This window comes from Prunus persica, chromosome G1 (assembly GCF_000346465.2).
Source record: "Prunus persica cultivar Lovell chromosome G1, Prunus_persica_NCBIv2, whole genome shotgun sequence".
Taxonomy (NCBI): Eukaryota; Viridiplantae; Streptophyta; class Magnoliopsida; order Rosales; family Rosaceae; genus Prunus; species Prunus persica.
In genome coordinates this window covers 27,616,053-27,642,239 of record NC_034009.1, presented here as the reverse complement: position 1 = coordinate 27,642,239, position 26,187 = coordinate 27,616,053, and the positions used below count along the sequence as shown (strand labels likewise).

Genomic DNA, 26,187 nt, shown 5'->3' with positions numbered 1-26,187 from the left:
GGATCATATGTTGCCTACATGACACGAAAAATTCAAGCATTACGGTCCCAAATATATAAGATAAACATAAGAAATAATTTTAAATGGAAACTTAAAGAATAAAACTCATACGTACTCGATATAAGGTAGGACTTCCTCCGTATTCTCCAAGACATATAGATGTGCTTGATTCAACAGGTCCTGATCAACTACGCTCACTGTGCAACCTGATAATGGCTTTGAAACTCCCATCTTTTGGCTTGAAGGCACTCCAACTGTACTAACATCAGATAAATGCTGAGTACAAAACTCTACCGCTTCTTCAGCTATATACCGCTCAGCAATGCAACCTTCGGGACGAGTACGATTCTGAACATACCCCTTCAGCACTTTCATATATCTTTCAAACGGATACATCCACCTAAAATATACTGGCCCACATAGACGAACTTCTCTGACAAGATGTACTACTAGATGAACCATGATATCAAAGAATGAAGGGGGAAAGTACTTCTCAAGCAAACACAGAGTAACTACTACATCTTCTTCCAACTTATCTAGCTTGGAAACATCAACAGTCTTTGCACATATAGCATTGAAGAAGAAGCACAAACGAGTTATTGCATACCTTGCAGGCTTCTCCAAAACAGAACGAATTGCCACAGGGAGCAATTGTTGCATTAAGGTATGACAATCATGTGATTTAAGGCCAAGAAGTCTTGAATCTTGTACAGATACAAGATTTTTAATATTTGAAGAATAACCTTCAGGGACCTTCATACCATAGAAAGAATTGCAAACCTCTCTCTTCTCTGCTCTTGACAAATTCCAAGGCCCAGGAGGCAAACGAGTACGTCTTTCTCCATACTCGGGTTGCAAATCAGTTTTGACCCCCATGTTCAATAAATCTAATCGAGCAGCAATCCCATCTTTATTTTTTCCAGGGATCTCCAGCAATGTACCAATGATACTATCGCAAACATTCTTCTCAATGTGCATAACATCTAGGGCATGCCTCACAGGAAGGTATTTCCAATACTCGAGATCAAAGAATATTGATTTCTTCTTCCAACAAACTCTGTCACCATTTTCAACCATATGCAGCACTTCTTCTCCGGTTAATGGCTCTGGAGGTATGCCATATTCAGGTTTCCCATTAAAAGCTGCACGTTGCCTCCTATATGGATGATTGATTGGTAACCATTTTCTATGCCCAATGTAACAAATTTTGTGGCCATTTTTCAACCTGTGACTAGGTGTATCATCGCCGCATATTGGACAAGCTTTATATCCTTTAACAACACAACCAGATAAGTTTCCATAGGCGGGGAAATCATTAATTGTCCACATTAATGCAGCTCTGAGTGTAAAGTATTCTCCATTATGTGCATCATACACTCCTCTAATCCCAACCCACAAGGATTTTAAATCATCAATCAAAGGCTCCAAGTAGACGTCTATATCATTTCCGGGTTGTTTAGGACCGGAAATCAATAAGGTTAACATCATGAACTTTCGTTTCATGCACAGCCATGGAGGGAGATTATATGTAACTAAGATAACCGGCCAACAACTATATCTGCTACTTAGAGAACTGTGGGGATTGAATCCATCAGATGAAAGAGCCAATCTCAAGTTTCTCGGCTCATTACCAAACTCAGGCCATTTATCATCAAGAAGTTTCCAAGACGGGGAATCCGCCGGATGAGACATCTGACCGTCAATTGATTTTCTAGCAACATGCCACCAAGTCAAACTCTTAGCTGTCTCATGTGATTGAAACATCCTTTTAAACCTTGGAATTGGGGGAAAATACCACACCACCTTCGCTGGCTTGAGATACCACAAGTAGGACAATTAGTTGAATCCTCATACTCCTTCCTATACAAGATGCAATCATTGGGGCATGCGTGCATTTTCTCATAACTCAGCCCCAATGCACACAAAGTCTTTTTAGCCTCATACATGGAGGTTGGTATTGTATTTCCTTCTGGAAGCAAATCGCCTTGAAGTATCAATAATTCTGTAAAACAGACATCACTCATCCCATGTTTTGCCTTCAAATTATACAACTTCACTAATGCCGATAACTTCGTGTACTTTCTACAACCAGGGTACACTGGTTGATCTCCATCCCCAATCACATTGGCAAACTCATACGGATCCGAACCAAAATCACCAAAATCATTATCATCCATATCAATTTCTTCAGACACAAAACTGTACCTACTATGGCCATCATCTTCTTCAACATTTCTGCTAGCATTAGTAGTTGCTTCCCAAGGTTCTCCGTGAAATGTCCAATTCTTATAGCTTTGGTCAATTCCATTAAAGTATAAGTGATCCCTTATAATTCCAACCCCAAACAACTTCAAATTAACACATTTAACACATGGACAACGGATATGTGTTGTAGTTAGAAGATTTTCTACAGCAAAGTTCAAAAATGCTTCCACCCCAAACTCATATGCCTTCGATCTTCTATCCGAGTGCATCCATGACTTATCCATCTCCGACACTATAACCTATTATCTATAATAAAGTGAAAATACAGGCAATGACCATCACTATAGCAGATTATACAATGATCTAATCGCAAGTAATAAACAACAGAGACGACGGGTTTTAATCAAAAACAGACGTATTTGGCATATATAGACGACGGATTTTCAACAGACGTCGTCTATTATACGTAATACAAACGACGGTTTATGAAAAAACCGTCGTGTATAAGTAATACAACGACGGTAGTTTAAAAACACCGTCGTGTAATCGTCGTCGTATGCCTTAAAATTCGTCGTGTCTCAGTTTATTTTCAAGAACACAAAACCCATTAAGAACACAACATATATATGAAACCAAGCAAGAAACCAACATATACATGAAACCAAGCATGAAAACAATAAATCCATTCCCAATTCAACATAACATAGGGTGATTAAAAGATACGACAAAATTAAATCCATTCCCAATTCAACATAACAGATAATGTAATCCATGAACCCATTAAACAGAAAATCCATGAACCCATACCTATAAGCATTGGTGCACTTTGCACCTTCTCCAGAGCGGAAAATGACAAGATCAAATAAAGGTGTCCTTTTGCTGGAAATCATTTGGAAGTTGGTGATGTGTCTTTTTGTGTTGATTTCCAGCAAAAGTACACCTTTATTTGATCTTGTCATGAACCCATTAAACAGAAAATCCATGAACCCATACCTATAAGCACATTATTAACAGATCGCAAAGCATATACCTAAAACCCTTTAACAAAACAACCTAATATCATTCAATGAATTTACAAGGGGAAGATAGGGTTTGTACTTACAGGTTGGACGAGCTCACAGATTCGACGAGCCTGGAGAGTGCAACTTTTAATTAGAGCAGAAGTGAGAGAGCGAAATGTTATGTCGCGTGAAATCTGAAATTTTAGGTTTCAGGGATCAAAGTATAAGACTAAGAGCCAAATCTAAAAAAATTTAGGTCGCGCGAAAATTTTTAGAGCGCGCGCGTTATAAAACGTCGAAAGAAAAACCAAGGCGAAATTCTACAAGTACCGACGTAAATTTAATATTCCACGACGGAAACTTCATTTTTCGGATTAAGAACGTAAGGCCGTTCATTTTTCGGATTAATTTTAAATTTATTTTGAATTTTTTATATAACGACGACTGAAAAACCACGTCGGTGTTAAGAAATTAAAGACGTTGTAAATTATATAAACCGACTTACATATTAAAATAACGTCGTTTAAAGCGTAAACCATGTCGTATGTTTTACTGTACGACGTAAAATATGTATTCCACGACCCAACCACCGTCGTTAAAAATTAATACACTAAACCCATAAAATTAAATTATACAATTTAAAAAATTAAGTTTATAAAAGGTTTTATGGTTTTAAAGCCTAACATATAACATAGACTACCCAAAAATTATACTTTAAAAATAAACCCCAATAAATAACAACACTAATCTCTAAACCCTAGACTCTAAACCCTAAACCATTAAACTAGAAGTGATTTTATGACTCATCAAAACAATTTTGTTTTGGATGGTCATTTTAAATTTTTGTTATTCAAAATGAATTTTTTCAAGGTTTATGTGGAAGAAAATATATCAATGACTTCATAGGAGTTGACTTTTCAATTTTCTGATTTATTTTATATTTATTTTGAATATTTTGATATAAAAATAATAAAATATTCTTACCATACAACAAACCACGTCGGTGTTAAATAAATTGTAGACGTTGTAAATTGTAATAGACTACTAAGTCGTTAAAATGACGTCGTTAAAATGAGAAACCACGTCGGTGTTAAGAAATTAAAAACGTTGTAAATTATATAAACCGACTTACATATTAAAATGACGTCGTTTAAAGCGTAAACCATGTCGTATGTTTTACTGTACGACGTAAAATATGTATTCCACGACCCAACCACCGTCGTTAAAAATTAATACCCTAAACCCATAAAATTAAATTATACAATTTAAAAAATTAAGTTTATAAAAGGTTTTATGGTTTTAAAGCCTAACATATACCCTAGACTACCCAAAAATTATACTTTAAAAATAAACCCCAATAAATAACAACCCTAATCTCTAAACCCTAGACTCTAAACCCTAAACCATAAAACTAGAAGTGATTTTATGACTCATCAAAACAATTTTGTTTTGGATGGTCATTTTAAATTTTTGTTATTCAAAATGAATTTTTTCAAGGTTTATGTGGAAGAAAATATATCAATGACTTCATAGGAGTTGACTTTTCAATTTTCTGATTTATTTTATATTTATTTTGAATATTTTGATATAAAAATAATAAAATATTCTTACCATACAACAAACCACGTCGACGTAGTAAATAGTAATAGACTACTAAGTCGTTAAAATGACGTCGTTAAAATGAGAAACCACGTCGGTGTTAAGAAATTAAAAACGTTGTAAATTATATAAACCGACTTACATATTAAAATGACGTCGTTTAAAGCGTAAACCATGTCGTATGTTTTACTGTACGACGTAAAATATGTATTCCACGACCCAACCACCGTCGTTAAAAATTAATACCCTAAACCCATAAAATTAAATTATACAATTTAAAAAATTAAGTTTATAAAAGGTTTTATGGTTTTAAAGCCTAACATATACCCTAGACTACCCAAAAATTATACTTTAAAAATAAACCCCAATAAATAACAACCCTAATCTCTAAACCCTAGACTCTAAACCCTAAACCATAAAACTAGAAGTGATTTTATGACTCATCAAAACAATTTTGTTTTGGATGGTCATTTTAAATTTTTGTTATTCAAAATGAATTTTTTCAAGGTTTATGTGGAAGAAAATATATCAATGACTTCATAGGAGTTGACTTTTCAATTTTCTGATTTATTTTAAATTTATTTTGAATATTTTGATATAAAAATAATAAAATATTCTTACCACAACAACAAACCACGTCGGTGTTAATAAATTGTAGACGTTGTAAATTGTAATAGACTACTAAGTCGTTAAAATGACGTCGTTAAAATGAGAAACCATGGCGGCTATTTAACTATACGACGTAAAATATATATATCAACGACTTAACCGCTGTCGTTACATAAACGTCGTCGATGATACCCTGAACCCTTAAGAAATTGAAGATGTTGTAAACCATAAACGACTCAATTGTTCAAAGAACGTCGTCTAACTATATTTTTACGTCGTAATTGTTTAAAACACGAAACAACAAAATACGACGGTTTGTGACTTTATTAGGTCGTTGGAAAAGTATTACACGTCGGTTAAGCAATTTGTATGTTTGTTTTTTTTTTAATTTAAGAAAACCTCAACAAATTTTTACATTACATATTATAGAGAAAATTTGTACATTATACATAAATATCAAGTGTTCAATAATTGCCCTGTTTAATAATTTGGAAAACAAACTCTGCCCATTCATTCCGGACTTCATCAATGGCTTCTTGGGGGTATGAAGCTTCCTGGTTTCCCTTGGCATACTGCATAAACAATGACTATTAGGGTTTATAAATAAAAAGAAATTCAATCACAGACGACGATATTTTTCATAACCGACGTAGTATATCCATTCAACGACGTTAATTTTACATGACCGTCGTTGATAATACAAAAAACGACGTGAAATGTATGAAGGTAATTTCTTCTTACCTTATTCTCAAACCCCAAGGAAGGATCCATGATGATGTCCCTCATGAAGCGCATCACATAATACCCGCATTCGACATTGCTGGGTTGCTTTGGTGTGCCTGAGAGAGTTTTCCAAATTACATTTTTACGTCCTGCTCGGCCTATGTGGGTATTATATATTTTTAAAGCACTGTTCACGATGTTTTTCGCCTCTTCGTCGACCACACGATGACCTGGCAGAGGATCCAGAAAATAGACGGTCTCCTTCTTTGCTCTTACAATCAGCAGGATCCAATGACGGCTGCACAAAATTAATATAAAAACGACGGTTATTTACAAAAACGACGTATTATAGTATTTCACACGACGAAATAAAGTAGATAACGACGACATTATATATTTATCACGACGACAAATAAATACCGACGTGGTTAGTAGTTTCAAACGACTAAATAAAATAAAACACCGACGTGGTTAGTTTATAAGCTGTCATTTATTGAAAATCATAAAAACAAAATCCTAAGGCGACTAACCCTGGATTGTAAGGCATCATGAAAAGCTGTTCACCGTCTGTCTTCTGAAGTCGAGCTGCTACCAGTCGTGATCTTTCAGTTATTGTGCCAGAGTTGGCACTAACTGTAGCAGGGTCGATAAAGCCAACCATGCTGCACATATTGGCTTGTTTCAAAACATCGTGTAAGTACCTAAATACATAAAATAATATAAACAAGTCAGCACAAACAAACACGACGGTTATGTATAAAAAAACGACGTATTATAATATTTCACACGACGTACTGAAATAGATGAGGACGTTATAATATATTTATCACGACGGTAGTTAGTTAACACGACGTGGTTAGTTAGTTAAGACGACGCAATATATAAACCAACGAGGTATTATTTTAGAAGTACAAACCTCATATATACAGCCAATACAGTAGCTCCAATTTCTTCCATGCCTGCAAATTGTGTAATATCTTCAGGCAGGAGGAAGGTATCGCGCTCACCACCAAACACCTCCTTATCAATTGTAAATTGGAGTGTCTTATCCTCAGGCAGGAGTGTCGTTTCCACAAAACGACAAAGGGTTTTTAAAGAAGATGGCGCCTCCATATTTGAATAAGCACCAACTTCAATAACCTGTTTAAAGAAATAAAAAAAATGACGTGGTAATTCAATAAAGACGACGGTTTAAGTAATAAAACGTCGTCTTAAAAGTATTTAAACGACGGTGAAAAAACTGTCGTGGTAATTCAATAAAGACGACGGTTTTATGAATAAAGCGTCGTCTGAAACCATTTAAACGACGGTGCAAAAACCGTCGTTTAAATATTTTATTACGTCTTAAAAAAATTCCGCCGTCTAAGTTTTAAACAAACGACGGATTAAATAAAAATATCGACGTCTGAAATTTTGAAAAACAAATAAAAAAGGCAAAGTTATGTGAACATACCTTGTCGTCATGCTTTTCTTCATCTTCTTTCTCCTTTTCTTCTTCCTTCTCTTCATCTCTTTTTTCTTCTTCCTTCTCTTCATCTGGCTGATGTTTCCCCATTTTGGCAGTATCATCCTCCAAATGTAGGGATCTCACATCACCTCCAGAGCAGCTAGCTTTGTCAGACATTGGATTTTTGGGGCTTTGGCTAATTCTTGGTTTAAGCATGCTTGGATCAAAATTGGGAATTAATTGGGAAAGCTGACTCAGGAAATGCTCCCTCTCAGCCTCTACCAATTGTTTTGTCCTAGCCTCCATCCTTAAGGCCTCTTCCCTTGCCTTAGCCTCCATCTTTTTAGTCTCTTCTTGAAGGAGAACTCTTAAACTGTCCTTCAAACGGTCGTCAAAGCTCACCCTCTGTGGTTTGGGCAAATTGAAATATTGCCTTGGGGAAACACCAGCACCAACTCCCCTCAGTCTGCCTGGATGCTCGGGGCCCAAAGCCATGGTCAGCACATCATTGCTGCCATCTACTCTGACTTTGCCTTCCGAGACTTGTTTCTGCAATTCATCCTAAAAAAAGATAAACAAAAAAACACACGACGGTTATTTATGTACAAACGACGTATTATATAATTTCACACGACGCAATAACGTATAAACCGACGTTATTATAACTTATCACGACGGTAGTTATACCGACGTGGTTATTTATTTAAAACGACGAAATGAATAAACAACCGACGTCTTATGCTATAATTAAAGATAACAGAGTAGTGATTCCTATTTAGACCGTTAACGACGTTTTTAAAAAATTTTCGACGTGGTAATATCATTCACACGACGCGAAAATGAACCACCGACGTCTTATGCTGTAATTACAGAAAACATAGTAGTGATTCCTATTTAGACCTTTAACGACGTTTTTAAAAACTTTTCGACGTGGTAATATCATTCACACGACGAAAAATATAACATACGACGTAATAAGAATAATTCACAGTTTAATAAAAATTTAAAACAGAGTGATAGTAGGCTTACAATTAATTTTGCTTTCTCTGCCACCTTTGGATCAGGGATGTTACCATGTTTGTCCTGTCTAGCTCTCTTCCATAAGGTAGATCGATCAATTTCTACCCCAGGCATGGTTTCCTCCAATTGATCCTCCAATCCAGCATATCCTTTTCGAGACAATCGATGATTGTACTCGAGTTTCTCCCTAATCTGTGCATGTTGAGAATGCACAGACTCAAAATCTTTGGATAGCCTTGAAGCTACAAAGGCATCCCATTGTGCTTTCTCTATGAATTTATATGTTTCAGGGGGTTGGCTTAATTTCTCCCTGTCATTGGTGTATGGAAGGATATAATGCCTCGTTAGTGTAGACTTGAAATCCTTCCATTTCTTGGAAGCAGAAGCTAAAACAGAGGTCTTGCCCCCTTGGCCTACGACAAAAGCCATGTCAACTGCTTCCCAAATCTGCTCCTTTATATCCTTGGGGATTTGGGACCATTTCTTGTCCACAAGTGGGATCCTGGAGCGTGCCAACACACCAATATACGACTGCATCTCAATATGTGCTTGGCCAACACCTTTCCCCCTTTTATTGTACTCAACAATTGGCCTCAGTTTCTGAAGCTTTCTCTTCACAACACGAGGCATTGTGCTCATACCTCGACCAGTCTTTGAATCATCTGAGATTGTTGTCTGGCTGGTTTGTTCTGTCTCAGCAGATGATGAAGCAAACTTCATCTTCTTCGAAGACTTCATCTCCTTCGAAGACTTATCTTGAGGAGCTACCATTCCAAGCTTCTTGGAGCCAGAATCCTTAGTTTGTTGTTGAGAAACCATTTTAACAGACAAAACTGCAAGTGAAAATATTTCAGGAAAACATTAAGAACACAAACGACGGTATTAAAAAAATACGACGTATGATATGATTTTAGACGACGCAATGAAATAATCTCAGACGTAATAAATGTTTAAAACCATTATTTATATAACGTCGTGGTATATATGTTCACACGACGTCAATAGTAATACACCGTCGTGGTAAACTATTATTTATATTTTATCGTCTATATTAGATACCAACCCTAGTTTCTTTTTCTTTATATTTTATCAAATAAGGGAAAAACAAAAACCATTGTTCAGCGAAATCAAACCTGCAATTAAACAAGCATATAAAAAAAGACTATTATTTTAAAAACAACTTTGTCAATTTTCAGACGACGCTAGAACAACTGACGAACCGTCGTGGTCTACCGTCGTCTTATTTAGTTGATGTAGTTGTCTTCAAAGTTGGAAACTTTCTCTCTTTGTCTGTATATTTTATCAAACTTGGAAAGAAGTAAAATGATTTTGGCCAGAAAAAAGGTAAAAAGATTTTTCAAACAAAAAACGTATGAGCATGCAAAACAGTAACCAAAATAGTGAAAATGAAAGCTTACCTTTTGCGTGCAATGAAAGCAAGAGGAAGATGATCGATGTTTAAGTTCAGAGACGACGAAGAAGACGAGAGGAAGACGATGAGAAACTCTGACAATGCTCTGACAAGGAAAAAAGACGAAAAGGTTTCTCTGGGAGATTGAAATTTTTAATCGGGTTTGGAAACAGTGCATGTGTAAGTCGAAAAGTTGCTTACATATAAAACCATTTCAAAAAAATAATACGGCGGTTACATTTAACTACGTCGTTTTTAACTAAAACGACGCAATATTTTTCATTCGACGTGGAATCATTTCATTTAACGTCGTTAGGTTTAATATAACCGACGTGGATTTTAATTTTTAAATTATGAATAGAATTTTTTTTCCCGTGACCTTTCAGTTTATTTTTCAATTACAGTGCGTTATAAATAGAGTTTTTTTTCCGGAGGAAATTTAAAACGAAGGAAATTAATATTCTGCAATATGTAAAGTTTCTTTTTTGGATGACAGATTTAAATAAAATAAGAATATAAAAACAACAAATGTGTAAGTCAAGTAGACGAAAAGTTGCTTACATATAAAACCATTTCAAAAAAATAATACGGCGTTACATATAACTACGACGTATAAATTACAAAATACGACGGTACATTTAACTTCGGACGTGGTAAATAAATACGACAGTAGTTTGTAGGTACCGTCGTAGTAAACTCAAAAATTAAAGTACATAAGTAATAACTCGCGTCATGGTATATTATTTAACACGTCGTTTTTATTAATTTACCGACGTGGATTTCTGTAATATACGTCGATCATACCGACGTTGATTTTACAATTTAAACGGCGGTTTGTTTGCAAGGACCGCCGTTGGTTTTAAAAATTTATTCTATAAATTTGTCGCTTTCATTCATTTTCGGTTTACATTTAAGGTTCCAAGTTCTTCCTCTCTCAGTCTCTCATGTCTCAAAGATAATAATTTGGATGTTTTCTCAAAGAGAAATTGAGCTTACTCGCATCAAATATATGTCCACAAGAAGAAGCTTGTCAACTAGCCTTCTCACTTCCTTGATCAAGCCTGATAGGACACTTAGTGCTTCTGAATACTCCTTGCTTTCCATCAAAAGAGATGCAAGCCTGGCCTCCACTCGCTGTCGAAGGAAAGTTCGCTTCTCAGGGAAATCTGAAGATCAGATGTGCCTGATCCTCTGCTTGATTTTCTTGCCTAAGAAGATCCGTCGGATTTATTGTGATAGCCTCTTCCTTTATCCGTAGAGCTTCAGAAGAAGAAGATGGGTTTCAAGAATGCGATAAAGAATAGAAATGGCTTCAGATGGCCTCTAAAGCATGAGCAATTGAATCAGTAGTTTCTGGGAGATATGATGAAGACATTGTCAATGCTTTGAACTACACAAGTCCTGCAGAAAGATATGTTAAAGAAACTGAAACAACGGCGGTTTTCTGTTCTACCGTCGTCTTTTCTCGTCGTCTATATTAAGTTACGATGGCGGTAGATTTATAATTACCGACGTAGATTATTTTGTTAAACGTCGTTAAGTGTACTACAACCGACGTGGATTTTAATTTTAAATTATAAATGGAGTTTTTTTTCCCGTATTCTTTCAGTTTTAGTTTTCAATTCCAAAGCGTGATAAATAGATTTTTCTTTCCCGAGGAAATTTAAAATGAGGGAAATTAATGTTCTAGAATTTGTAAACTAACACGACGCAATATAACACGACGCAATATTTGCAAATCTGTGTCATCTGTTAAGATTATGATGTGGAACAGAGTTCCATCTGGTAAGATCTCAGACAAAACTGATTATGTCGGCGGTGTTCTATATAAACCGTCGTGGTTATTTCAATTCTTGTCATTAAGTAGTTGTCATTAAGTAGATCTACCGACGTAGGATAAGAAAATCAAAGAAAAAAATTGTTAACAAAAATTCTTATTAAGACGACCGTTAAAATTAAAGGTACGACGTATAAAATGAATAAATACGACGATAAATTTTATTGTACGATTTAAAGATAACGTAGTAGAACTATACGAGAATGACGTCGATATATTTATATTTTCCGTCGTTGTAAATTAATTTAATACGGCGATATTTTGTATTTTAAAGCCGTGGATTTGTTTGTAATTATACGGCGTCTTATACGAAAACCTCGTCGTGTTATTTTATGAGTAAAAACGGCAGTTTTTATTGAAATCGTCGTCTTTACTTTCTACATCGGTCGATTCATAACTTCTGCCGTTCTTTGTTGGCATTGATTTTACACTGAGGAAATCTGTTTCAAATAGACGTCGGTTGTTTAATTATGTACGTCGTTGTTTTTGAACAGCCATTTGAAACTCCATTTTTTAGTTGTCTAAGGTTGTATTACACGACGGTGTTTTTAGAACCGTCGTCTTTTTATAAACCACGACGGTTTTCACTTAGACCGTCGTTGTTTTCTGGTCGTCTTTTTCACTTTTTGTAGTAGTGAATTATGATAAAAACTTGTTAATTAGAATATGAAAGTATTTTCCAGTTGGACTAAAAATGGAGGGGACGACTACACTTTGCAACCTGGGTTGTAAGCACTTCTGCAAATATTATTTTATGATAATTATTATTATTTTTTGCAAGATATTTAAAAATAAAGTAGTTTAGCCATAGGATAGAGCGACCAAGAAGTTTGTCTTATTTGTGTAATGAAATATTAATAATTGCATGACGTTTTGTGCAGCAGTATATAGTTTAAAACAATATATTAGTCAATCAAGTTAGATCATGCACAAGAATACAGCCAATAAGTAAAATTATTAGTGGAGGGGATTTTTTTCTTCCGGCAACTGTAAATAAGTTGAGCTGCCTTAAATGGCAGACTGATGAAATTGTTCTATTTGTCTGAGTTTGAAAATTAAGTCCCAAAAATACTTCAAAAGGGCAGCAGAGCCTTAGGAAGTATTTTGGTTACCTTCATTGGCCAAAACAATGGCAACTTACAGGTAATTTTTGCATGCTTACAGATAAACTTTTGAGCTTGGCATGAGAGGCATATGGCATGGAAGCAAAGTCAAAATGAGAAATTTAGGCTTTCTTAGGGGGAAAAATGGAAGTGTTAAGGTGAGAAAGGAGAGATTTGTAGGAGATTTGGCTAGGAAGAGAGAAATGAAGAACATGCTCTTCCGGCAGCTTGACAGATACTCTGTCTGCCAGAAGAGAAGAATGAAGAAAAGGGTGAACAGTGCACGAGATTGTTGGGTTTTTTGCAAGTTAGAGAGAAAACTTGCTCTCTGAATCTAGGTTGGATTTGTTAGGTAGGAGAAGCCTCATTTTATAGCCGCTGGAAACCACTGCTTCTCAAGAAACCCTAATGGCTTCTACCCATTTTGGCCAAGCTTTTCCTCTCCTTTCTCATCTTCCTCCTTGACTCTTCCCATTTTGATGAAATCCCTTCTGTCTATTTGTACCAGATCAGAGTTTTTTTGAAGCTTAAGGCCCCATTTCCCCGCAGCTGTCTCAATGGCAGATTTCCATTCCCAGCTATCTCTTTTATTACTTTCTTCCCTTTTTTCTATGGCCAAGTCTGATGAGAAAAGGAGTTGGGATATATATGCTGGTTTGAAGGGTGTTTCTCTCTTTGGTATCTTACACGCTAATACCCCCTGGTTCCTTGAATGTTTTGGCTTTGAAACTTGCTTCCTCCATGTATTGGAACCTCCCAGCAGCTCTGTTCAATGATCCTGCAGACATTCTCTATGTGGCTTCTATTTTTTCAGCAAAGGACTGAGATTTTTGTGGCTTATTTTGGGGTTTTGTATGGGCCAAGGTGGTTCCTTAAGCAAGTGGGCTATTTTTGTTAAACATTGGGTTTTTTGGTTGTGTCAATAGGCTATTTTGCTTGGGCTATTTTTCTCTCTTGTGCTTCACCCACATGTTTGGGCCTAAGAAATGGGCTTGAGTCTCGAGACTCCCAAGCAACCCGAGACCTTCTATTTCTCGACCCATCAATGAGCCTCATGTTGATTCATTACCATCCATGCCACAACCCACTCAAGCAAGCCCCAGGCGTTTGAGTGGCTTGAGCCCAATTAGGCTTGTAGCGTGGTTGTGTGTGAGATAACAATTTCGTGCTTGGCATGGCATGTCGCTCGGCATGTTTTAATTATGATGCTTGGTGGGATAATTAGCATGGATTTATAGAGCTAATACATTTTATAATCTTAATATCGATTCTTAGTATGACGAATTATTTATTTGGCATGGCATGTGGAGTGTGACTTGTGCATGGCGAACTTTCATGTGCTCCAAATCGGGTCTTTTCTCAATAATATATCGTTTTAGGCCGAGAATGTTTTCGGACCCAACTGTAAATTTTTTGGACCTCAACAATTAGAATATCAACTAATAAGATAACTAAGTACCAACCATTTCCTGCTAGAAATTATAACATACATGTTGCATAGATACAGAGAAACTTCATGGATACAAACGTGTCCATTGTTTAATTATTCATTCATTCGTTACTAATTTATTTGTGACATTTCAATGTGTTGAATCCAAAAATTATTATTAATGGGCAATGCGAAACTTATCAGTTAGCTTATTTTATTTTTATTTTTTAAATACAAATGATAGTCTAAATTATAGAGAGGGAGAGAGATTAACATTTTAAATCCGTAAATTACCATCTCTTATAACACGTAGTTAACATAAAAGTAATAATATTTGAAAAGTTAATGAGTATCGGAAATTTTAACTTTCCACTGTTAAAAGAGAGAAGGAAAAGAAAAACAACTTTGGGTCGGTCCACTGTAAAATGAGAATTAAAATGAAAATCTCGTGCAAAAATGAGAATTGTGAGGGCAAAAAATAACAGGATCATCTATTTTTGGCTACATGGTGATGAAAAATGATGCCATAAAGTTTTGGGCCCTCAGGACTCAAAAAGATAGATTAAATGTAAGCCTATTGGATGGGAGAAAAGAACAGGGTCAGCCATTTCATTCTTCAATCTGCACTAAATTTTCCATAACGAATAGCCAAAATTTGAGGACTCGTTTAATAACAGAACAGATACAACACAAATGATTAAGATCAAAAGAACATCATTTGCAGTTAAGAGTTCCCTCAATGTCCACTACCGGCTCCATTCAAAATCTCCTCCATATCTAGAACTAGAGTTATTCATACGGCTCGAATCTTCTGGTTTTATGGAGTTTGCATAGGCATGCCAACCTAAAATGTACGGCAGGATAAACTGCAAAGAACAGAAAGATATGAGTCCTAACCAGTAAGAATTCAGGAAATCCATGTATCTTCTATACAAGGAAATAATTTGGGTCGGTGGGTGTGTGAGAGAGGGGGTGAGAGATCATACATTGAAAGCTGATTTGAGAACTGCAAACTCTGCTCTGGTGATAGGAATATAAACGCTCTCATCCAAGTTGATAAGCTTGTTCTGAACACCTTGAACAATGCCATAATGATAACAGAAACAGAATATACGTTAAAAACATAACTACCATACAATAAGCAAAGTAAATGGCTCACATACGGTACCTAAATTCTTCCATGTGCATATCCATTGTTTAACCATGCAACATAATGGTGTCTAGTAATGACTGAAAAGTCCATCGCTTGAGGAATAAATGGGAAAGTTTGTCTAAAGCATCGATGTATGAACAATAAATAACCATACTCAAAACATTGATTGAAAATTGAAAAAAAATCACTGCCTTAAATCACTTAGTATGGCAAATAAGGCGAATATTATTGTGATGTTCACCACTAAGCTTTCAAGGAAAAAGAGGATTACTGAGGTTAAAGAAATGGCCAGATCCATCCGGAAGAGGCTCCACCTTCAACACCTTCCTGACCTTGCCCTCGTCACTGCAAAACAAAACAGTTTTCTACATATTTTATTACTTACATTATGTGATCTTCTAAATAACCAGGTTCACTGAAACATGTACAAGATGCACAGAAATATGATCATGTGTACTACATACACGGACATCAGACACATATCGCGAGGTACCAAGTTATTGCAGTCACAATGAATCACAAAATTGAACCTTTTTGGTTGTCTAGATATCTCAATAATGATATTAGAAATCCATTATACAAATAATAGAGCACAGGCAACACCATCAGTTTTACAGAAATCCATGATAAGGCAAAAAAAGGGAGACTGAAGGAGTTCAAATTTCCACTCTCCATTAAACATTGAAGTAGAGAGAATTAGCATGGTACCTTTTCCCCTTAAAAGGATCATGGAAGAATTCAATGGACTCCTTCGAGCCAAGGCAAACCAGGCTTCCAATTTCTGTCACTGATAGTGAGAATACCTACACAAACCCAATTGTCACTTTGCATATGTTAGCAATCATCGTAATTCCAATTATGATAAGTGGTAACCACACACAGTTACCATAAAGTTTTATTAATGGTAAGTAGTAACCATACACCTCAATGTTTTTGAATAGAAGTATTATGAAATGACAAGTGAACAATCAAGGTTATAGGATCCCGCAATTTGAAAATACAGGTGATTCAAATTAAACATTTGACCATTATCATTTACTAAAAGTTTTTAATTCTTAAATTTATTGTAAATCCATACATTGTTCAGTATTCATAGTAACAAAAGTAGCACGGATCACCTGCTTTCTGCTCCAATCATATACACGAACACCTGCTGCCGGAGCAAACTGAAGTAGAACAAAGCCTTCCCTGGAGAGTTTGAATGCCCCTGACTACCCAAGACACCAGACCATCACAATAACAAGCAATTAGACCTTCCACAACATAATCACAGTTCATGTTGATAAGTCCAAATATAGCCCAAGAACCATAGTCTTACAAAAAACAAAATGAAGCATCAGTCAAACCAAACATACATCTAAAGCTGTGAACTCCGGAGCTTTGGGCTCTACGGTAAGAGCTGCCTTTCCTTTGTATATTGAGTGACCCACAAAAAACCTAGGCGGCAACCCAGTTCCTACACAGGCAAACCAAACCAACACATCTATTAATCACAGCAAAAACAAATAAATTCTAGTTAAATCTCTTTACATTAATCCAGCATTTTGCAAGCTTTAACCACACATACCCCCTCTTTGGTGGTAAGGAAAATTAAGTTTAACATGTTCGAATTCGACCCTGTACTTCATGGACCTAAGCAGGCCATATGGATATACAGAACTGAATCAAGTGGAAAAGGTGCAAACTTTCTCATTCGTCATTTGCTCATAAACCAGTAACCTAACAGTTCCTTAACTCTATCCAATTTTGAAGCAACTTTCTATAACACCAAACAGATAAAATAGTAAGAACGGAGAAAGGTACCTCCTGCGGGAGTTTGTGGAGCAGGAGGAGACGGTTTGTTAGGGGCAGAGGCGGTACTGGCCCTCTGCTGGTCGAAGTACTCAGACTGGCGACATTTCAAGGAGAGCCTCTTCCTCGATGAGCTCAAACTCGGAGCAAAGCCAAAGCTGTTGGTGCTGAAAACCCTAGCTCTGCTTGAGAGCTCCGAAGCAAGGCACTGTTTAGGGTTTTGGTTAGGGTTTTGTGCAGCCACCGCCGGTGAAGATAGCGAGTGTAGTCTCAGCATCCTTAACACTCCTCTCTCTCTCTCTCTCTCTCTCTCTCTCTGTGTTTCTGTCACTCAGTCTCTTCCCGGCTCATATGCTTTAATCGATGGCGGGCCAGATAAGGACCAACCGCTGACGTTTTTTGTTTTTAAGTTTTGGCCCAAGCCCATTAACTCATGGGCTCATCGCGTGCCACGTGGACCTCGAGAGTGAAATGGCGCGTCCCCTTGCCTCTTTTTCAGCCACCCGTGAGATGTCAGTACTATAGCAACAAAGACTGCAAAATCTCGAGCTTTTTTTATGTCAAATGTCGTCGCTGTGCTGCTTAGGACTTGCTCCGCAATGGAGGGAGAAGAGCGTGCGCTTCTTGCTCTTCCGTCACTCGAAGAGAAGGGCTTGTAGTAGCAGCAGCTTCGTGCCCAGAATCACTTCCTCTTCAACCAAAGCAACACAGGCACTCTCTCTCTCTCTCTCAAACTCTTAACTTTTGTGGAAAATCTGATTGCATTTGGTTTGATTGTTGGTATTTTGGGATTGTAATGGCAGTTGGGTTATGATCCTTCTGAGGACTTTTTCGGGCTCGAGGCCAATCTAAAGCCAAGGCGAGTCTATAACTTTCCGAAGTCCTAAGCTTTCATTTGTTTATGTATAGCATTTCATTTTTAATTCTGTTAATCATGGATTTTCTTCGTTTATTATTGCTTATAGTACATGGGTTTGGGATATTGTTGGCCCAATATATGTTAATTGGGGGCTAAAGTACAACTAGGCATTGTTTTCAGCTAAAGATTATATGCTGCATCTATGCGAACGGTTAAAGTTGCCTGCTTTCTTCTTCAGTGACCTACTCAATCTTTGATTTTGCAGTTTTTAGCATTTTCTATCTGCATCAATGCTCTTTTTTTTTTTTTTTGGATACATTAGATGAATTTTATTTTTCGCGGTTGGATTTTATTGAATTTTCTGTCTGCATCTATGCTTCTCATGTTTTCCTAATATAGCTTTATTAATTTTAGGAATGCTACTTTGGGTGCACGCAAACCAAGATCCTGGTTCGGTCCAAATGGGCAGTATATCAGAGAGCTACCTTGCCCAAGTTGCCGAGGGAGGGGCTATACTCCCTGTTCAGAATGTGGTATAGAAAGGTCCAGATCAGATTGTTCACAGTGTGTTGGGAAGGTATATACTCTTCCCGTTTATTGTGTATCAGTAAAACATGAGAAGCATGTGCACTTAATAATAAGAAGAGTAGTGTGCTTAAATATCACAACCCGCCCAAATTGGTTCATTTCTGTTGAATCTTGTTTCGAACATTATTCTTCCTTTACCTCTTATCTTTAATTTATTTGGGTTGGATGATTGTGGGATCCTTAGATGGTAGTTATGATGCATAATTATTATGAAGGAATAAGGCATTGATTTTCAAGGGCAACTCTAAATTGTTAACCTTCTGCTTATGGTAACAGGGCATAATGACTTGTCGTCAGTGCTCGGGAGATTGTGTCATATGGGAAGAGTCAATTGATGAACGACCATGGGAGAAAGCCCGCTCAATGTAACTTCTTAACCTTCCTATTTTAACAATTTAACTTACACACTTGGTTAGATTTCCAGATTTTATATTTTTCCTTGCCTTGTATATGCCATCTAATTTATAAAATGTTAGCCAATGCCTTTCTTATCTGGTCATGTACTGTTGCTTTAAATTTTCAGATCAAACTAGTAACTCTTCCATGTTTCACTTACTTTTCTGAGTGGTATTTTAAACCTAAATATTTACTTGCTCTTAAACACACATATTTTAAAACCCACGCACGTATCTTAAAAGGTACCTTGAACACTTACTTTTTGTGCATTGAAATAAGTAATCTATGTGCTATTCAAAATCACAGAAAAAGGCTTATAACATCAAACTGTGTGGTTAAAGTGAGGTCGCCCTGTTACTGCCGAACATATTTTCTCTGGTGATGCAGAGTGATCCTAGATCTTTTTTTCTTTATTAATTATTTTCCTCCTCGCAGTTCTCCTCTCAAAATGAAGGAAGATGATGAAGTTGACAATTTAGACATAAAGCTGGATGTGAAGAAAAAATCAAAGCGAGTATACCAGTCACCACCTCCTGAAGTCGGACTGAAGATCAGCCGGTCTCTAAAAGTTAGTGTCTGCTTCAACCTTACCTGACATGTTGCATGTAGAAAACATGACAGGAGTATTGTTTTGTTGTCTTGAAGCTCAGTTTTGCATTTGCGTATATTTGTTCTTCAAGTGTTCTACTAAAGGAAAAGACATCAATATTTAGTGGCCCTATCATAAATTAATCTTCTTTGTCTAGTTTGGTGATTGCAGAGTTTGAATGCCAAAACTGGTCTATTTAGTAAGCGAATGAAAATCATCCATCGTGATCCCATGCTTCATGCTCAAAGAGTGGCTGCAATTAAGGTCAGGAATTAATTACTCTTTTGGAACTTCGGATATTTAACTTTGATTATTGTTCATTTTTGTTGATATGATAAAATATTGACTATCTTGGGCGATTGTTTTATATATTCTAAGGAACTTTGTTGCTAATTAGATTACTTAAAATGTCTCTACATCGAGGGGCTTTCAAAACTTATGATAAAACATCAAACCGAAATGTCAAGGCTTCCACAAATCCTACTCTTCTTGATTGTCTTTTTGCACGAAAGGTTGAGGAAGTACTTAAAAGAAGCAGAACAGGGAATCAGTATTTTGTTCTTTTTATTATTTACTTTCATATGGTAAATAACAAATGAAACAAAGTTAATCAGTGATATTTCATTTAGGATGTAGAAGTGAAGTGGAAGGGTAAAGGATGTTTGTGTTGAAGCTTTCATTTCTAACTTCGAAATAAAAAATTTCAACATGATCTTTTTGTATGCATCACAGAAAGCCAAGGGAACTGCTGCAGCAAGAAAGCGTGCTTCTGAAGCTTTAAAAGTTTTCTTTAGTGACCCAGAAAACCGTCGCAAAAGGAGCATTGCAATGAAGGGTGAGTTCTTATACTTCATAGCACGTTTACTGCTGCGGACAGCTTTAGTTGAACTTGTATACCATGCGTTTCCATCCGTTGTTAGTGACATTATGCGACCCTTTGATTGCACCTTACACTGCCTCCTTCCTCATGACTTTGATCTGCTTCATTTCTGGGATACAGGAGTGAAATTTTATTGCAGACACTGTGGACGTGAGGGGCATAGGAGACACTACTGTCCAGAACTGAAAAGTAGTTTGATAAATAGGCAGTTCGTGTGTGGCATTTGTGGGGAAAAAGGCCATAACAGAAGAACTTGTCCAAAGTCAAGGTTGGGCAGCCACAAAAGCGCAGTTAGAAGACATCACCATTGCAAGATATGTGGTCAAAGAGGCCATAATAGCAGGACATGCCCTAAACTGTTAGGGGTAAAGTCCAGTGTTGATATAAAGAAAGGCTTTCACAGTTCTGGTCGCAGAGGAGCATACAAGTGCAAGTTGTGCCAACAAAATGGGCATAATAGTAGGACATGTCCTAATAAAATTGTATCTTCTTGAAAGATTGATTATCAATCTGAACCATGGAACAATTTTCTGCCTTACCAGACAAATCCAAAAAATGAAATTCGTTATGCATCAACTGTCTGAAGTCTAAACTGGCATCCCGCCATAAAAATCAATAATACAGAAGAAGACTGAAAAAGAAAAACCAAAAGAACATAAAGAAGGGAAAAAATATTAATTAGTTAAGAATACGAACAATCAAACTCAAGTGCAACGAGATAGACGGACTTACTTCTGTGACTAATTGGTTTGACTTAGTTATGCTATTTTTTTAGCTGGTCTGACTCATATGTTCTATTATTTTTGCCAGTTTAACTCTCATTTGTAATTATTTTAATTTTGTATAAGCTTAAGAATACTTTATGATTATCAATTTTAATTTTGTTTAAGCTTAATAAGGCAGGGATAAATAAATTAAAATTGCGCCCAGTAATGCACGCACGGAGGGCTCATTTTGTCATTTAACAACTTATGCCACTTTCGTAATTAGTACTTTTTTTTGGGTCAACTTATCGTCATTAGTAAGTTACCAAAAAAGAGGCAAGGAAGGAGTGCTTTGCAACGACGTCGTGGAGAGTAGAATAAAGTCAAAGGCGGTTCTCCCGTACTTCTTGATACGTCGTCGTTTCGCAAAAAGTGCAACATACCCAGCATCTTAGAAAAGGTCGTCTTCACCACGAGCGCCCTACCCCAAAATTCCGTGACCCAAGCCTTCTTTCCCGAAATCCACACTCTTCCCTACCCACCCTCCAAGAGTTTCTGGTCCAAACAAACACAGCCATGGCTATGCAAAGCGGAATAGGGTTTTCCAAGATCCTGATCTTAGCTGGAGCAGGTACCGATAACTCGTCTTTCATCTTGCATACTGGGTTAGTTTCCTTGTGTATTTAGCTGTATTCGATCTGAGTGATTGGTCTCTCTGTACAGGGTATACTAGCACCATCCTGCTTAAGAATGGTAAATTATCTGACTTGATCGGTGAACTTCAGGTACTATTTTCATAATTTTTACTCTGCTTTGCTAGTGGAACTCGTAGCAAATTTTTATTTGGTATTATTTTTGTATGAGTTTTTAATTTTTTAATGCATTTGGTAAACTAGGGTTTTGATCAGTTAGATAGTTTATTTATTTAGGAGCTTGTGTCCTGTTGCTGAAAAAATTGATGGATTTGTGTTTATTTCTGTTTTGTTTGCAGTCTTTGTTGAATGGAACCGGAGAACAATCAGAAGGTGACTTTGATGCGATCGCATCACAGGTATTGGAAAAACTGCTATAAATTTAGTGTCGAAGGATGCTTTATCGTGTTAAATTTTTGTTTTTTCTAATGGATACCAATTTTCCTGTGTTACTTTCTTTTAGGTGCGCCGACTGGCAGCTGAGGTCCGGCAACTTGGCTCGTCACGACAGATAACCGTCCTGAATGGGAATGGCAGCCAAATTGGTATCTTACTTTCTCTTATGTGTTCAAATGAATTCTTAGCATGCTTTGTGCTTTTTCCTCTTGCTTATAACCACTAAATTAATGCATGGTCCTGCCCTTTCTTTTTGGTTAAGTTCTAAAACTTCTATTTCTTACACGTATGTATTTCATAATGCAATCGAAACATTTTATAATTGGTTATCTTTTTTCATTGATTTTTTTAATAGGTTTGACATCACTAATAATGCCAGCAGCTACCTTGGGGGCATTGGGTTATGGTTACATGTGGTGGAAGGTATCCAGATGATATATTTATGTTCATATTATTTCATCCATTGGTTCTGTGAGTTGTTTTCTTCTTTAGCAAAGTGTTTTTATTCTTTGATAATCTAATATTTGCTCTTCACAAATGGTTAGGGTCTAAAATTCTCAGATCTTATGTATGTGACGAAGCGTAGTATGACTGCTGCTGTTTCAAACTTGCATAAACATCTGGAGAGCGTGACAGAGGCTATTGCTGTAAGTTTCTTTTCGGCTGTCTATGCCAAAAAAAAAAAAATCCTGTTTTGTTTGAGTTTCTGTTTATGGGACCATGTTTGTTCCCAAAATCAAATAGATTTACAGAACTCATCAATATTATTACTTATAGAATTTGTATAAACAATTGAAATGACTGTATTAAACATTCTTATGCTGGACAGAACACAAAGAAGCACCTGACACAGAGAGTCCAGAATTTGGACGATAAATTGCTGGAGCAGAAAGAGATCTCAAAGTCGATTCTGGAGAATGTATGTCCTTTTCTGCATATTATGAGCTTTTAGTTCTTAATTCATAAATTGAAATAAATAAAAAAACTTGTCCATTTTCTAGTTTGATGAGGCTAAGCAAAAATTTCTGACATTATCAAAGTCGAACTAATAGGATGAATGCCACAGCTGGTTAGGTATCCACTATCCATATGTGATGTGCCATGTCTTAAATGTATGCAATTTAGTATTTTAAAATCCTGCATTCCAATTTAATGTAAATGGAGTCTTGTAGCATACGAAATATATTTTCGGCATCATCTCTAAATTTGGTTACAACTTGTGAAACAGGTTGGTGATACGAAAGGAAGTATTGAGGAACTTTACGTTACCGTGACTGAGTTGCAAAGCGCGCTTACTGGTTTGGTGAGTTCTGCTTCAATGTGTATTGGTGCAGACCAAATTTGGTATTTTTGGGAATTCCTAGAGTTTTACATTACATGTGCTCTCCCAGTTTTTTTGCTTTCCCTTTATGTACTCATTTTCCTTTACATTTCTTTGAATTTGTAGTAACTTATCTTCCTTTTCCCTTTTGTAGGATTACAAGCTAGGTTCCATTTCAGAAAAGCAGGTAAAACAGCTTTATTTTTGTTCGAATAGAGAAGCCATAATTAATTGATGAGAAAGTGTAGTATTTATTAGAAGCCATAATTAATGTGCATATAACTCTGTTCTTTCATCAGTCTGTAACACTTTTGTAAGTAAGATATGTCTTTGCTTTGGAGTACTTGCAGTGGCTGTTGCATTTATTTCGATACACACATCACCTTATTTATCTGCTTAAGGTTGTACTGATGGAAATGCCTCGTGCAGGATGTTTCAAATCTTGGTCTTTTCTACCTCGTCAACTTTGTTGAGGGAAAACAAGTTGAAATGCCTCAGCAGGTTTGTACCTGTCAGTGTATGGATTTAAACGTGTTATTGACTCTTCAACTTTCATAATATTTTTATATTGTGAAAAATGAAAAGATTATGTTCATTGTATCAAAGTTACCTGTAAGTAATAAGATCATGTTGTAGTCAAAGATAAGCCCCTGCCATCATTTAATCTCACTCTTTTCTTTACCTTTTACTGAGGCCCTCAGTATAGTCTCTTATGTAGTGTTTTTTTGTATATATGATCACTGCTCTAATTAATTTTTCTACTTGCAGACGAAACTTAAACTTACTGGGAATCCACGTGGTCGTTTAGTGACATATTCAGAAACTCAGAGTCTGATGGTTTGTTTCTAAGAATCTCTTTTCTTCTGGTTGCTGACATTATCCTAGTTGGAAATATTGAACAGATGTCTTCGCATTTATTAATTATTATAGACTCATGTAAAGCATCTGTGCCCATTGTTTTTCAGAACAAAGAAAGAAAATAACCTATAGATTACACTGCGATTAGATGCTAAAATTAGTAAAGCATTGATGGAGCGTTATGCTTTAGATTTGCATTCCCTTCGTTTCCAGTTAATTTTACACCATGAGATTGGGGGAAGGGAAAGAGGTCAAATAGGGATTCCTTTAGAGCTATTACCAAGTAATTTTTTCTTTCCAAGATGCAAGCAGGAGGCTTAAGGCTACTGAGAATCATAGGCCTGTGATTTCTTTCCCATGCCCTACAAAATTTCTTAGATTTATATGGGGGTGGGTTGGGCCATGTTGTATATTAAGGTTTGTCTGTCTTTAATAATGACATTTCTCTCAGGGTGTAATTCCATTCGATGCTATCTCATTTGCACTGTGTTTTTTAATTTAAGGGTTTCAGATACTATTATTTCAGCAACTGGAATCTTGATAGTTAAATCCTTAATATTTGCTACTTAATTGCAAACATGGGTTAGGGTAGTTGGCCAGGGCAGAGAGCCCATCCCCTTGCACCCAAGTTCGAGTACCCCTCCCCATGGATTAGATTAGTTTAGAGTAGTTTAGACTCTCGCTTGTATCCCACCCCTTGCACCCAAGTTCGAGTCCCCCTCCCCGTGGATTGGATAAATTTAGAGTAGTTTAGACTCTCGCGTGTATTCAAAAAATAAATTTAAGCCATGCCACTTTCTTGCAGGGTCTAAAAGAAATTGCGGAGTCTTTGTCGGGAACTTTGAATAAGTCAACTGATGCTATTGTGCAAGACGATATTGAAGGTCCAGGAATGAAACCGAGAAACCTGCTGAGGTTTGAATAAGAACTCTTTTATCTAGTATTTACATCATTCTTGAACATTGTAATGGAGCCAATCTGCTTGTGTGCATATCTGATGCCTTCTGCTGAGGTTCCCATTTATGTCATGCCTCTTTTTTCTTTTTTACTTTGCTTTTTTTCTTTTTGCTTGTCATATCTATGTGCCAGATAGCTGCATTTGGCACTATGAACTGACTTGGTGGCAGTTACAAATTAACATGGGTCTTAATTCTGGAACTGCCATTCATAAACTCTATCTCTGTACTTAACCCAGTTGTTTTTGCAGGTCGGTCTCAACCAAGTGCTGATTGCAATATTCAAAAGAAGACGACCATACACTGTTATTTTATGTAGGGGTATACGTATGAGATGGCTTAGCTTTAATTGGTTTGGTTGTTCCAAGTTTGATGTACACAATCTCACAGTAACTGCCGAGTAGTTTTTCATTTCATGTATTTCTCCGTGGTTTTTATTTCCCAAAATTCTGATTATGGAGATGGAAGTAAATATTACTGTGGAGCTTATAGCATGTTTAGTTTATTTTGTGGGCTTAATTGTGTGAGACATGCCCTTATAATGTCAAACAAACGGTATTGACATCAATCTTTTGAAATAATTGAAATCACACCGTTTATTTATTTATTTTGTTTCTTCC

General features: G+C 36.4%; 3 protein-coding genes across 3 annotated transcripts; 2 read left to right on the top strand and 1 right to left on the bottom strand.

The window, feature by feature from the left end:
- LOC18793460 (single-stranded DNA-binding protein WHY1, chloroplastic) lies at positions 14,967-17,689 on the bottom strand. Its single transcript, XM_007222413.2, has 7 exons — positions 17,341-17,689; positions 16,893-16,993; positions 16,656-16,748; positions 16,246-16,340; positions 15,809-15,882; positions 15,371-15,459; positions 14,967-15,250 (listed from the first exon to the last, which is right to left on the bottom strand). Exons 1-7 carry the CDS (start codon positions 17,603-17,605, stop codon positions 15,131-15,133), a joined length of 837 nt encoding a protein of 278 aa, XP_007222475.1. The 5' UTR covers positions 17,606-17,689; the 3' UTR covers positions 14,967-15,130.
- On the top strand, positions 17,848-21,196 carry LOC18794051. The gene is made up of 8 exons (XM_020554920.1): positions 17,848-18,039; positions 18,132-18,187; positions 18,602-18,764; positions 19,052-19,140; positions 19,607-19,739; positions 19,932-20,024; positions 20,493-20,595; positions 20,761-21,196. Exons 1-8 carry the CDS (start codon positions 17,893-17,895, stop codon positions 21,132-21,134), a joined length of 1,158 nt encoding a protein of 385 aa, XP_020410509.1. The 5' UTR covers positions 17,848-17,892; the 3' UTR covers positions 21,135-21,196.
- On the top strand, positions 21,796-26,174 carry LOC18792672. Its single transcript, XM_007227659.2, has 13 exons — positions 21,796-21,975; positions 22,068-22,129; positions 22,336-22,395; positions 22,500-22,581; positions 22,788-22,855; positions 22,978-23,079; positions 23,262-23,351; positions 23,661-23,735; positions 23,908-23,940; positions 24,183-24,254; positions 24,522-24,590; positions 25,417-25,526; positions 25,819-26,174. The coding sequence occupies exons 1-13, from the start codon at positions 21,921-21,923 to the stop codon at positions 25,838-25,840; spliced, it is 900 nt and encodes a 299-aa protein (XP_007227721.1). The 5' UTR covers positions 21,796-21,920; the 3' UTR covers positions 25,841-26,174.